General features: G+C 46.3%; 1 protein-coding gene across 1 annotated transcript in view; it reads left to right on the top strand.

Moving 5' to 3' along the window:
- Positions 1–13,108, top strand: part of EHD2 (EH domain containing 2) — a 57,330-nt gene that overhangs the window by 6,693 nt on the left and 37,529 nt on the right. Inside the window, exon 2 of the mRNA XM_083627435.1 lies at positions 2,492–3,663. Within this exon, the coding sequence (XP_083483561.1) occupies positions 3,266–3,663 (398 nt within the window). The 5' untranslated portion in view covers positions 2,492–3,265. The remainder of the gene's footprint in view (positions 1–2,491; positions 3,664–13,108) is intronic.

Here is a 13,108-nt window from a genome sequence, read left to right as displayed (position 1 = left end):
CAATACAGCATTAGATATTAAAAACTTCCCTAAACAGGGCTGCCTTCAGATGTCTTTTAAAGATAGGATAGCTGCTTATTTCCTTCACATCTGATGGGAGGGCGTTCCACAGGGAGGGCGCCACCACCAAGAAGGCCCTCTGCCTGGTTCCCTGTAGCTTTGCATCTCGCAATGAGGGAACCACCAGAAGGCCCTTGGCGCTGGACCTCAGTGTCCGGGCAGAACGATGGGGGTGGAGACGCTCCTTCAGGTATAGTGGGCCTTTGAGGCCGTTTAGGGCTTTAAAGGTCAGCACCTTGAATTGTGCTCAGAAATGGACTGGGAGCCAATGTGGATCTCTCAGGACCAGTGTTATGTGGTCCCAGCGGCCACCTCCATCGTCTTGAAGAATCCATGAGCTTTATCAACATTCAGCGACGGAGCAAGCCAATCAAGTGCCAGGGGCGGTGTGCCCAAAGGTGGTACCAGGGGCGATGTGCCCAGGGTCAGGACGCTCCGTGGGTCCTCTGCCTGCCTCTTCCCACTCAGCTGGACTGTTTAGGGCAGAGTGGAGTCTCCTGGCATCCAAGCCATCACTCCCAGGAGAGACGCATAGCTTGGGCGCACCGCAGGCACCGCAGTGAGTGCCGCCCAGCAATTTGTTACACACACCCCAGACTGGACCTTCTATGATGACGACCGATCTCACTGCTTTCCTGTGAGTAAACCAGTGAATAGGATAGGATTAGTCTAGTCTATTAGAGCTACAGTGCTTGCGTTCATTTTGAATTTTTGTTCTGACCTTCTGCCAGTTTTCAACTACCTTTTACTGTTAGTAAAGTTTCCCAGTTTGACCACTGAAGGGTGTGTGATGGCAAACATCAGGGTTTTTAGAATCCCCACTGCCTAGAAGATGCTTGAAATTCATGCCGCTGGAAGTGAGGATGAGAGCTATTCTATTTTTTTTTATTTTTATTGGTTTTAATTCATTTTGCTACATCCAACATTAAAACAAGTGAAGAAATAAACATACATAACACATACATACAAAAACGGAGTACATAAATAAAAGAAATAATAATAATAAAAAGAACAAAAGAAAAAACATCACCTAACATAAAACACCAACTAACTAACTTACATTAACTAAATAACACACAACATTAATTGACTTCCCTTCATCTCGGTTTCAGAATATATTATATGATTTTTTATCTGCAGTTTCTTTTCCTCAAAAGACTCTTTACGTCACAAGTGTTACGTCACACCTACTGTGATTTTTAGATTTTTTACCTCTTTTTCCATGTATGTCATAAATTTATTCCATTCTATTCTATTCTATTCAGAGCTATTCTAAGACCATTATGCTCTTCTGAGGTCTGAGAGACAGAATCATAGAGTGTGGGCTGCTTTACGCTCTGCGTAACTTACAAAGGGATCTGCCAGGGAAACAAGCCATCTGCTTTAATAAGGCAGTTGCAATGAGAAAGATTGGGCATTGTCTAACCTCCACATCAGCCTTGTGCAAGCAAATCAAGATGAATGCTCCGTAAGCATGTGGTCTCCCCACAGGAGCTCACAGTCTGTCAGGATCCTATCCTGGGACATCCCTCAATGGATCTGAGGGACAGCTCAGTCTGTAGAGCATGAGGCTCTTAATCTCAGGGTCGTGGGTTTGAGCCCCACGTTGGGTAAAAGATTCCTGCATTGCAGGGGGTTGGACTAGATGACCCTCATGGTCCCTTCAAACTCTGCCAGCCTGTGATATATCCCATGGGTAGGCAAACTAAGGCCCGGGGGCCGGATCTGGCCCAATCGCCTTCTAAGTCCGGCCCACGGACGGTCTGGGAATCGGTATGTTTTTTACATGAGTAGAATGTGTGCTTTTATTTAAAACGCATCTCTGGGTTATTTGTGGGGCATAGGAATTTGTTCTTTTCCCCAAAAAATATAGCCCCCCCCCAAGGTCTAAGGGACTGTGGACCGGCTCCCTGCTGAAAGAGTTTGCTGACCCCTGATATACAGTGGTACCTCGGGTTACAGACACTTCAGGTTACATACGCTTCAGGTTACAGACTCCACTATGCCAGAAATAGTACCCTGGGTTAAGAACTTTGCTTCAGGATGAGAACAGAAATTGTGCTCCGGCGACGAGGCAGCAGTGGGAGGCCCCATTAGCTAAAGTGGTGCTTCAGATGAAGAACAGTTTCAGGTTAAGAATGGACCTCTGGAACGAATTAAGTACTTAACCCGAGGTACCACTGTATCCCATCTTGTTCCTCCACCTTTCTTTTGGGCTCGCCCTTCCTTCCTTCCCAGACCACACGGTGGCATCATAGGCCGTCATTTGCCAAGCCTGCATTCTTGCAACTTTGGAGAGGAGCTGGGAATGTGTGTATCTCTTTTTTTCTTTTTGCGCATTACTTGTTCTCAACTTCTTGGACATCCCGGGCGTCACCCTCCCTTCCAGAATAATTTATGCTAATGTATTCTGCACCCTGTTTCTTGGCAGCTGCTCGTCCCGACAGCCTGCGCCTTCCTCCAAGCGGGAGTCCCCTTCAGAAGCTTCTCAGGACCCCAGAAGAGGGGAAGGAAAACCAACATTTATTTAAAAAAAACCAAACCCTCCCAAACAACCAAAAGGGATTTTCCATCTGAAACTGGCATTCGTGTCTCCCTTACTCCACCCTTGCCTGCACCGCCGTGTGCTGGCTTACAGCCTCTCTCCACTGCATTTTGGAGAAGAAAGAGACGTCTTCTCTTCGAAAGGCAGAAGAAACACAGCGATTCACACATAGGAGTATTTATTTCTAATCCAGAGTCTTTATATCCACCGGCAAACTGCATGCGGTGCTTTTACACCTAAAGCTCTGGTGATCAGTAAGTTTACAGCTGGAAGAATATCCCCCGGAAGATCTCTTGACTGAGGTGCTTTTGCTTGGGATCTCCTCGAAGTTCTGGACCAGCCCACCAAAGTCTGATATAGAAGAACTACAGACGCCACCCATAGAATCTTGGTTTCATCTCAGCTCCCTGGAAGATTAGAGACCCATTAGCTCACTGGATTCTCTTTGGGTGCTGGATTCCAACAGCCTTTTGGTCAGGTTTGGGGCCCTTGCCTACTTCTGTCAATCCTGATCTCCTTCTTGAAAGGTCTGCAGGCTGTCTGTCAAGACTTCGATCTCCAACGAAAGTCCCCTCCTCTTCCACCGCACCTCCAGCTTCTTCGATTTACAGTCCACTTCCAAAGGACCGGGCTCTGCGCCATTCTCACCGGGCTGCCAAGATGTTCAGCTGGATGAAGAAGAACGAGAAGAAGAACCCTGAAGTGATCCGTACGGTCACCGAGGGCCTGAAGGACCTCTACAAGAGGAAGCTGCTGCCCGTGGAAGAGTACTACCGCTTCCACGACTTCCATTCCCCGTCCCTGGAAGATGCCGACTTTGACAATAAGCCCATGGTGTTGGTGGTGGGACAGTACTCTACCGGCAAGACCACCTTCATCAAATACCTGCTGGAGCAGGACATCCCCGGGAGCCGCATTGGGCCTGAGCCCACCACGGACTCTTTCATTGCCGTCATGCACGGCGAAACGGAGGGCATCATTCCAGGCAACGCTCTCATCGTGGACCCCAAAAAACCCTTCCGGAAACTCAACCCTTTTGGAAACACCTTTCTCAACCGGTGAGTGCTCCAGAACTAACCCCTCCCCAGATTTTCTGGCCTTTGAGTGCATTCTTTGTCGAGGCTAAGCTTAGAGAGGTGTGTTTGTGTTGTATGGCTGTGTGGTGTAGTGGTTAAGAGCGGTAGTCTTGTAATCTGGGGAACGGGGTTTGCTTCCCTGCTCCTCCACATTCAGCTGCTGGGTGACCTTGGGCTAGTCACACTTCTTTGAAGTCTCTCAGCCCCACTCACCTCACAGAGTGTTTATTGTGGGGGAGGAAGGGAAAGGAGAATGTTAGCCGCTTTGAGATTCCCTCGGGTAGTGATAAAGCGGGATATCAAATCCAGACTCTTCTTCTTCTTCTTCTTCTTCCTCTTCACCCCTTTCAGTCTCAGGACCCAACTTTATTAACTTGAACACGCAACATGACACTGGATTACATTCTTATTATTTACCATGTATGACCATTTTCCCTCTCGGTGTTGATCTGATGCAACACCTCTCTCTTATTTACATTTATACGCCCCACTTTTTCGCCAGCGAGCTCAAGATGGCACACGTGTTTCAATCGGGGGGAAATCAGAAAACAAGAGAAGCTGAATTTGACGGTCTTAAATTCAGTTCTCCACATTCCCCCAGCAATTTGCGGGTTTTAATTCTAAAAATATCTTCTAGAAGGTTTGTCAGCGTTTTAGTGCAAATTTCTCCTAATGTACGAAATTTCCCCCTTAAAATGATGCATTTTTGTAAAGTTCGTTTGTGTGCATTTCTCTGTACCCTTTCATGTGCACTGTTTGGCTGGAGAAGCAAATCACAGATTTCAAGGGATAACTGTGCTTCAGCTAGCTTATCGGTTCAAAAAATGCTTCGCTTGTTGAAATGCAGACAAAAGTTTGATTTCTCCCCAGCCCTAGAAGAGGCTGCCTTCCTTTGCATCAGCTTATACAGTGGTACCTCGGGTTAAGTACTTAATTCGTTCTGGAGGTCCGTTCTTAACCTGAAACTGTTCTTAACCTCAAGCACCACTTTAGCTAATGGGGCCTCCTGCTGCCGCCGCGCCGGCAGAGCACAATTTCTGTTCTCATCCTGAAGTTCTTAACCTGAAGCACTATTTCTGGGTTAGTGGAGTCTGTAACCTGAAGCGTATGTAACTTGAGGTACTACTGCACCTGCCTTTCTCCTTCTGTTTAAAAAATGCAGGATGACAAAAAGAAAATGTTGAATGTACCATTTAGTGTGCAACTCAACCTCACATGGCCCACTTGCAATTCCCTCATGACCCGCCCATGGGCAACCAGTGGCCTAGTACGTGTTTCCCAGATTTGGGTCTCCATGTGTTTTTGGGACTACAACTCCCATCATCCCTAGCGAGCAGGACCAGTGGTGAGGGATGATGGGAATTATAGTCCAGAAACAGCTGGAGAGCCAAGTTTGGGGAAACTGGTCTAGAGGGATGAGGGAAAAGGTTTGCCAGGGTTTAATGCAGGCATCGGGAGCCTGCAGCCCTCCAGGCATTGCTGGACTCCAACTCCCATCATTCCCAGCCAGAATGGCCAGTGGTCAGGGATGATGGGAGTTCTAGTCAAGGCAATCTCTGGAGGGCCATAAGTTCCCCATCACTGGACTAGGTGGAGCCCAAACTACATTCACTGCTATGTGTCCTCCTTGTTACTGGGTGGGGTGTATGTGTGTCTATGGCTCTTCAGATGTCATTGGACTTCATGGAATCTTAGAATTGTAGAGCTGGAAGGGATCTAGTTCAATCCTTGCAATGAAGGAACACACAGCTGTCCCTTGAGTGGGGGATCAAACCTGCAACCTTGGCGTTATCAGCAGCACGCTCTAACCAACCGAGCTATCCAAGCTGGCAATTCCAGTTCCATCAGCCCAGCATTTCTGTATAGGAGACCTGATGGGTATTTTCAGTTCATGCTGTATTCGGTATGGGAGTAAAATAAGACAATATTTGGCAACTTTCTATGCTTCTAAACTGGAGAAGGGAGAGGCGATATCCCTCATGCTTTTTTGATCCAGATCCATTCCTAGGTGTGTATTGAATTCTCCCCCTTTCCACTGAGCAGAGGCCCTCAAGCAAATTCCCTCCAAAATAAGATACCAGCCTTAATTATATCCAGGACTTTCAGCTTCAGAACCCCACTCTAACCACTAGGAATTTTGGCATTTCTCAGTTTCTACTTTTCCAGTAGTAAGCTCAGCTCTCCACTTTTCAACAACAGGTTGTGTTTTATTCTAAATAGTGCTCCAACAATTCAGCATTTGTGCAACTATCTCCTAATTCACACATGTGCAATTTTGCCCGTTATTCACATTTTTGGCAAAGCAGTTTTACCTAACACAATGCACGTTATTTTCACTAAGATATTCTCTTTACCCTAGCATAACCGTTAGTGTACACGTTTGCAACTGGTTTGCAAAACCTGGAGTGCCGCGATGTCAAAAGATGGCTGTTTCAGTTTGCATATTGTTTGGGAAATCAAAAATTAGGTTGTTGTTGTTGTTGTTGTTGTTTAGTCGTTTAGTTGTGTCTGACTTTTCATGACCCCATGGACCAGAGCACGCCAGGCACTCCTGTCTTCCACTGCCTCCCGCAGTTTGGTCAAACTCATGCTGGTAGCTTCGAGAACACTGTCCAACCATCTCGTCCTCTGTCGTCCCCTTCTCCTTCTTTCCCAACATCAGGGTCTTCTCCAGTGAGTCTTCTCTTCTCATGAGGTGGCCAAAGTATTGGAGCCTCAGCTTCAGGATCTGTCCTTCCAGTGAGCACTCAGGGCTGATTTCCTTCAGAATTGATAGGTTTGATCTTCTTGCAGTCCATGGGACTCTCAAGAGTCTCCTCCAGCACCATAATTCAAAAGCATCCATTCTTCGGCGATCAGCCTTCTTTATGGTCCAGCTCTCACTTCCATTCATCACTACTGGGGAAACCATAGCTTTTACTATACGGACCTTTGTTGGCAAGTTGATGTCTCTTTTTTTAAGATACCTTTGAATGTGAACTGAACCCAATGGGTCCCTCATTTTATGGGTCCTCCACTAGCCTCTATTTCCCCTTCTCGAGCTCGACCTGGGACACGTGATGTTCCTCTCCAGCCCTTTTGGGTAGCATTCCAGATGCTGCCCAGCTGTTTCACAGAATCAGGGTGTAGGGAATGCAAAAGGCACCTGTTTCCTCCCAGCCCATTCTTTGCAGGGGCAAAGAGAAGGAGAGAGAGAGAGAGGCTGGAGGCCTTTCAGGGGTGAGGAGTGGGGATGCAAGCCGAACTCTCTGGAACAAAGCGCGATTCTCTGTGCCAGGTTGTCCCCGCAACACCCCATGTCCCAACAGCCTGGAAATAAATCAGCCCTCCAGATGTGCTGGCTTTTGGGACAGATGGGAGCTGTTCCCAGCAGATGAGTGCCAGGGCGAAATGGAGAAACACTGGGCCTTATTAGGGTATGCACGTTGAAGAGAAAGACCAAAGAATGCCTTGATTTTAGCTATACACAGCTTGCACTAGGATGACACAACTTTTTGTCCTTTTCGGCTACAAGGCGGGGCTGGACTGGATGATCCTCAGGGTCCCTTCCAATTCTATGACCGGGGCATATTCGTCAACTGTCCTGTTTTGAGTGAGACACCCCAGAATTACAAAAGCCATCACAGCTTCTAACTGGATCCCAGAATGTCCCATTTTTTTGTTCTTGTGTTCTGGCGCAAGTCACCTGGCTCCCGCAAGAGCTTGGGACCAAAAACGAACACCCCAATTTTAATCAGCAGGATTAGGCATCCCCAACCTGCAGCCCTCCAGATGTTTTGGCCTACAACTCCCATGATCCCTAGCTAACAGCACCAGTGGTCAGGGATGATGGGAATTGTAGTCCAAAACATCTGGAGGGCCAAAGGTTGGGGATGCCTGACCAGGATTTTGGAGGGTATGCTGAGGAATGCTAGGGTTGAGTGCATTGTTACCAACAAAGGCGCTGGGTAGTACAGGCAGAAATCCACTGGTTTTCCACTGCTGCAGCTCCACCTGTTGATTTTCTGCCTGTTATGTAGGTTTAAAAGATTTAGACTGTTTCCTCATTTTTTGTATGTACGTGTGTGGGGGGGTATTCCTTCTTTAAAACTTCTTTTGGCTGTACTTTGGCCCAGGACAGTGGGAAACTGTGGAATTGGATGGCCCTGGGTATTTTCCGGCAGGTTCTACTTTTAGCATCCTTGTTTATACTGGTTGAGCTGTGCACCTTCCTCCATCCAGGGGTTTGTAAACATGAACTCCTCCCCAGGCGCTGAAGGCAGTCAGATTGTCTCAGTTCTTCCTTGGCCCATCCCTGTTCTCTCAGAGGTAGGGATGGGGGAGGAAAAATTCCTTTTCCATATCTCATTTTAATGGAAACTCAGTTAAACCTCACTTCCCGAACCAATAGACAAACCGAAACACAATTACTCTTCAAAGTTTGCACAAATTTTTAGTGTTTTGGGTCACCTACTGATTTGGGAAGGTGCAAAACGAGAACTAACCCACGTCCTGTCCCCCCCTTTCCCTGCTTGGGAGCAAGTTCCACTGGCATCAGGCTTGGTTATTTCTAGAAACACCTTTCTTTGGGGCACAAATGGGTGAATATATTCCACCCTTTAAAACAGGGCTGCAAATTTTTGTTGTTTCAACATTTCATTCAGGCTATTTATTGCATGAATTTACAAGTTGCTTATAAAAACGCTGAAGTGGCGTAGAATGTAGAAAAACACCATGAAAACACCCGACAAATTCAGTATAGAAGTTAATTCATATCGATCAGTGACACAGCCGAGTCACATTGCAGGAAAACCCTCTGTGTTTGGGCTTCAGGTGAGAATATTAGATTAATCAACCAAATTTTTAGTTGGTTGATCTGCGAGTTTTGTAATACTGTGAGGTTTGTTAATCTTTCCCCGAAAGATTCCATCAACGGTGTCTCTGAAAAATTTTACACATCACTTGGGAAGACAGGCGAACTAATATCAGTGTAGAAGCAAAGATAATCAGTGTTGAAGCAATGATTCTTCAGCATTAACTTCATTGGACTGGTCATGTTGTGCTGATGCCTGATGATCATCTTCCAAAGCAACTACAGTGGTACCTCAGGTTAAGTACTTAATCCGTTCCAGAGGTCTGTTCTTAACCTGAATCTGTTCTTAACCTGAAGCACCACTTTAGCTAATGGGGCCTCCTGCTGCCGCCACCGTGCTGGAGTACGATTTCTGTTCTTATCCTGAAGCAAAGTTCTTATCCTGAAGCAATATTACTGGGTTAGCGGAGTCTGTAACCTGAAGCGTATGTAACCTGAAGCGTATGTAACCCGAGGTACCACTGTACTGTACTCTATTCTGGACTTAAAAATGGAAAGCGTAATGCTGGTGGTCAACAAAAGAGGTTTAAAGACTGTCTCAAGGCAAATCTAAAAAAATGTCGTATAGACACTGACAACTGGGAAACACTGGCCTGCGAGCGCTTCAGTTGGAGAACAGCCTTTAGCAAAGGTGTCATGGGCTTTGAAGACACTAGAACTCAAGACGCAAGGGAGAAACGTGCTGAGAGGAAGGGATGCTTGGCAAATCCACACCGTGATCAACTCCCGCCCGGGAACCTATGTCCCCACTGTGGAAGGACGTGTGGATCCAGAATTGGCCTCCACAGCCACTTACGGACTCATTGTTAAAACCGTGTTTATGGAAGACAATCTTACTCGGCTACGAGGGATCACCAAAGAAGAAGGCTGAGTCACCTACAATCCCCACAGTGTCATAGCATCATAAAATTGTAGAGTTGGGGTCCTGAGGGTCATCCAGTCTGACCCCCTGCAATGCAGGAATTTCAACTGAAGCACCCATGACAGATGGCCACCCAACCTCTATTTCAGGCAGGAGCTTCTCCTAGCACCCGACCAGGAGACAACAGGGATCATGGGCATAGCCAGGATTTATGTTTCGGGGGGGGGGGTAGTCAGGATTTATGTTGGGGGCAGGCAAGACACCCACCACTCACAATCCTCTTCCTTGTCTCTGTCTAGCAGATTCAGAATAAAATATCTCAAGAGTTGTTTCATTTTTTTAAAAAAATATAAATATTTATTAATTTAAAATACAATCATACAGTAAAGGTAAGTATAACAAAATTAAGCACAAAAAAGAAAAAAGAAGGAAAAAGGGGATTTGTCACCTTAAAAAGGTCGAAAAAAGTTTTTAAAGGAACAAAAAAAGAAAAGAACCACATATTTATACAACATCATGTCTTAGCCTAGAAAGTTTTCTGTGAAAAACCTCCAGCTGTTCTCATTATACTTTTCCTATAGTCTTGATTTTGTCGCACTGTTTGTTTTATATCTTTTCCCATATATTCCTCTAAGCTGTTTATTCCATTTATTTATTGTACACAAGTATCATTCAGTTCTGCTAGGATGGTATCTATAGTCTTATATATTCCTTAAATAACAAGAGTTGTTTCAAATCACTTTCTTTTGACCCCAAGTGCTCAGGAAAACCCCTGTCAAAATCCTTCTACAATTTCTACTTTTAGTTAAGTACTTTTGTTTATTTACTTGATTTGAGGAGGTCACTGCCACACACACACCCCGCCGTGACACCCATGACAGGGATCGAACCTGCGACTTTCTGGGTGCAAGGCAGAGGTGCTCTGCCACTCAGCTACCGTCCTCCCACTGCTCTAACGCATCTGGTTGTGGTGCTTTAATCAAAATTTCCTGATATCCACCAACAGCTTTTTCCCGCTCCCCTTTGTTGCTTATGCTAGTGTGGGTTAACCAGGGAGGGCAAGTTTGAATGGATGGAACCAGCGGGGCGAGCCAAAACCGCAGGAGCAAAGCAGGCAACCTCCCGGGGTGCCAAAATTCCTGGTGTACACAGATATGGAAAGAGGAGGAGGAGGCACAGAGAGAGCTAGTAGCAGCAGTTCGGCAGGCTTTTGGCCGGGGCAGCCCCAACGCTCCAGGGAAGTGTTCACAGCACAACTGAGATCCTTGTGATCTCCATCAGCTGCTGGGTCATGAGCACAACTGGAAACGGGGGGAGTTTTTAAAAGTGACAAGTGCCGAACACGAGAAAACAAGAGCTGCTCCCTTGGTTCTTGGCTGCTCAGAGCACTGCTCTTATTGCTTCTTGGCGTATGAGGAGTGAGGGGAGGGGTGGCAACTGTTTTAGGAGCCCGGAGCAGAAGAAAAAAGAACAAACAGGCCGGGAAAAGCCGAGAGGGAAGGGTGCACTTGCTTGTTCATTCAAATTGGTATATACCGTATTTTTCGCTCTATAAGACGCACCAGACCACAAGACGCACCAAGTTTTTGGAGGAGGAAAACAAGAAAAAAAATATTCTGAATCTCAGAAGCCAGAACAGCAAGAGGGATCACTGCACAGTGAAAGCAGCAATCCCTCTTGCTGTTCTGGCTTCTGGGATAGATGCGCAGCCTGCATTCGCTCCATAAGACGTGCACACATTTCCCCTTACTTTTTAGGAGGGAAAAGGTGAGTCTTATAGAGCAAAAAATACGGTATTTAACATCCATAACTCGACTTCTTCGTTCTTGTTGTTAATCTCCAAGGCAGGCTTACTGGAAAAGCAGAACAAATATAGGATGCTGGCTTTTCCAAGTCAAGCCACTGGTTCATTTAGCTCTTTATTGCCTGCGCCAGGGTTTCCCAAACTTGGGCCTTTAGCTGTTTTTTGACTACAACTCCCATCATCCCTAGTTAGCAGGACCAGTGGTCAAGGGTGATGGGAGTTGTAGTCCAAAAAACAGCTGGAGGCCCAAGTTTGGGAAACCCTGGTCTACACCAAATGTCTAGTCCAGACATTTCTCTGATGAAAATAGAGATGTCCTATTCCATAATAATAATAATAATAATTTCATTATTTATACCCTGACCACCTGACTGGGTTGCCCCAGCCATTCTGGGCAGCTTCCAAAATTTAAAAAAATAAAAATAAAATATTAACCAACTTCCCTATACAGGGCTGCTTCAGGTGTCTTCTAAGTATAGCGACTTATCTCCTTGGCTCAGGGGTCACATAACTCCATACCCTCCAGCGTTTCTCCGGTGAAAATAGGGATGCCCTAAGGAAAAGCGGGACATTCTGGAATTAAACTAAACTAAACTAAACGGCCTCAGTCCAGTATACCTGAAGGAGTGTCTCCACCTCCATCGTTCTGCCCGGACACTGAGGTCCAGCGCTGAGGGCCTTCTGGTGGTTCCCTCCCTGCGAGAAGCCAAGTTACAGGGAACCAGGCAGAGGGCCTTCTCAGTAGTGGCACCCGCCCTGTGGAAATCCCTCCCACCAGATGTCAAAGAGAAAAACAACCACCAGACTTTTAGAAGACATCTGAAGGCAGCCCTGTTTAGGGAAGTTTTTAATGTTTAATAGGTTATTGTATTTTAGTGTTCTGTTGGAAGCCGCCCAGAGTGGTTGGGGAAACCCAGCCAGATGGGTGGGGTATAAATAATAAATTATTATTGTTATATTATTATTAAATCAGAAACCGGGACTGCTTCTGTAAATCCGGGGCTGTCCCTGGAAAATAGGGGCACTTAAGAGTTGTTTTTGCCGCAGAACTTTCCCCGTGAAAACCCGCTCCTTACTGCTGAATTGGAGTAAACTACAATCCACAGAAAACTCAAATTGCTGTTCGATTCATTGTTAAAAGAGCGGGTTTTGTGGGGAAAGCACTGGGGCAAGTGGGGGGAGCCCTTGGACATGGAAGTTCAAAGCACAGACTAGAAAGTGCAGGGCAAAAGATAAGGGTGGATAAGCCCCAGTTGGCATGGCTCTCTGGGATTTCAGACTGAGCTTTCCCTTGTGTTTTCCTGGCTTAGAGTTTTTTCTCCCTCTAAAAGCATAAATCACTTAAACCAAAAAATATAGCTAAATGTGCCTAAACGCTCAGCAGGCACATGAGACACACAGGCATTTATGAGGGTCACATGTGCCAACTGAGCAAGCATTTAGTTATCTTTCTGTTCATTTAGATCAGCGGTTCCCAGTTTGCACTGCGGACCCCTTGTTTTTCAAAAGCCAAGCCAAGGACCCCCGCCGAGACCATATAAGACCGGTCCTGAAAGACCTACATTGGCACCCAGTACGTTTCCGAGAACAATTCAAAGTGTTGGTGCTGACCTTTAAAGCCCTAAATGGCCTCAAAGGCCCAGTATACCTGAAGGAGCATCTCCACCCCCATTATCCAGTCCAGACACTGAGGTCCAGTTCTGAGGGTCTTCTGGCAGTTCCCTCACTGCGAGATGTGAGAATACAGGGAACGAGGCAGAAGGCCTTCTTGGTAGTGGCGCCCAACCTGTGGAACAGCCTCCCACCAGATGTCAAGGAAATAAACAACTACCTGACTTTTAGAAGACATCTGAAGGCAGCCCTGTTTAGGGAAGCTTTTAATGTTTGATCCATTACTGTATTTTAATAT

Source organism: Podarcis filfolensis (genome assembly GCF_964270895.1).
Source record: "Podarcis filfolensis genome assembly, chromosome: 8".
In the NCBI taxonomy this organism is placed as follows: domain Eukaryota; kingdom Metazoa; phylum Chordata; class Lepidosauria; order Squamata; family Lacertidae; genus Podarcis; species Podarcis filfolensis.
Note: the sequence above shows the minus strand (reverse complement) of the source record. Positions and strands in the feature narration are given on the sequence as shown.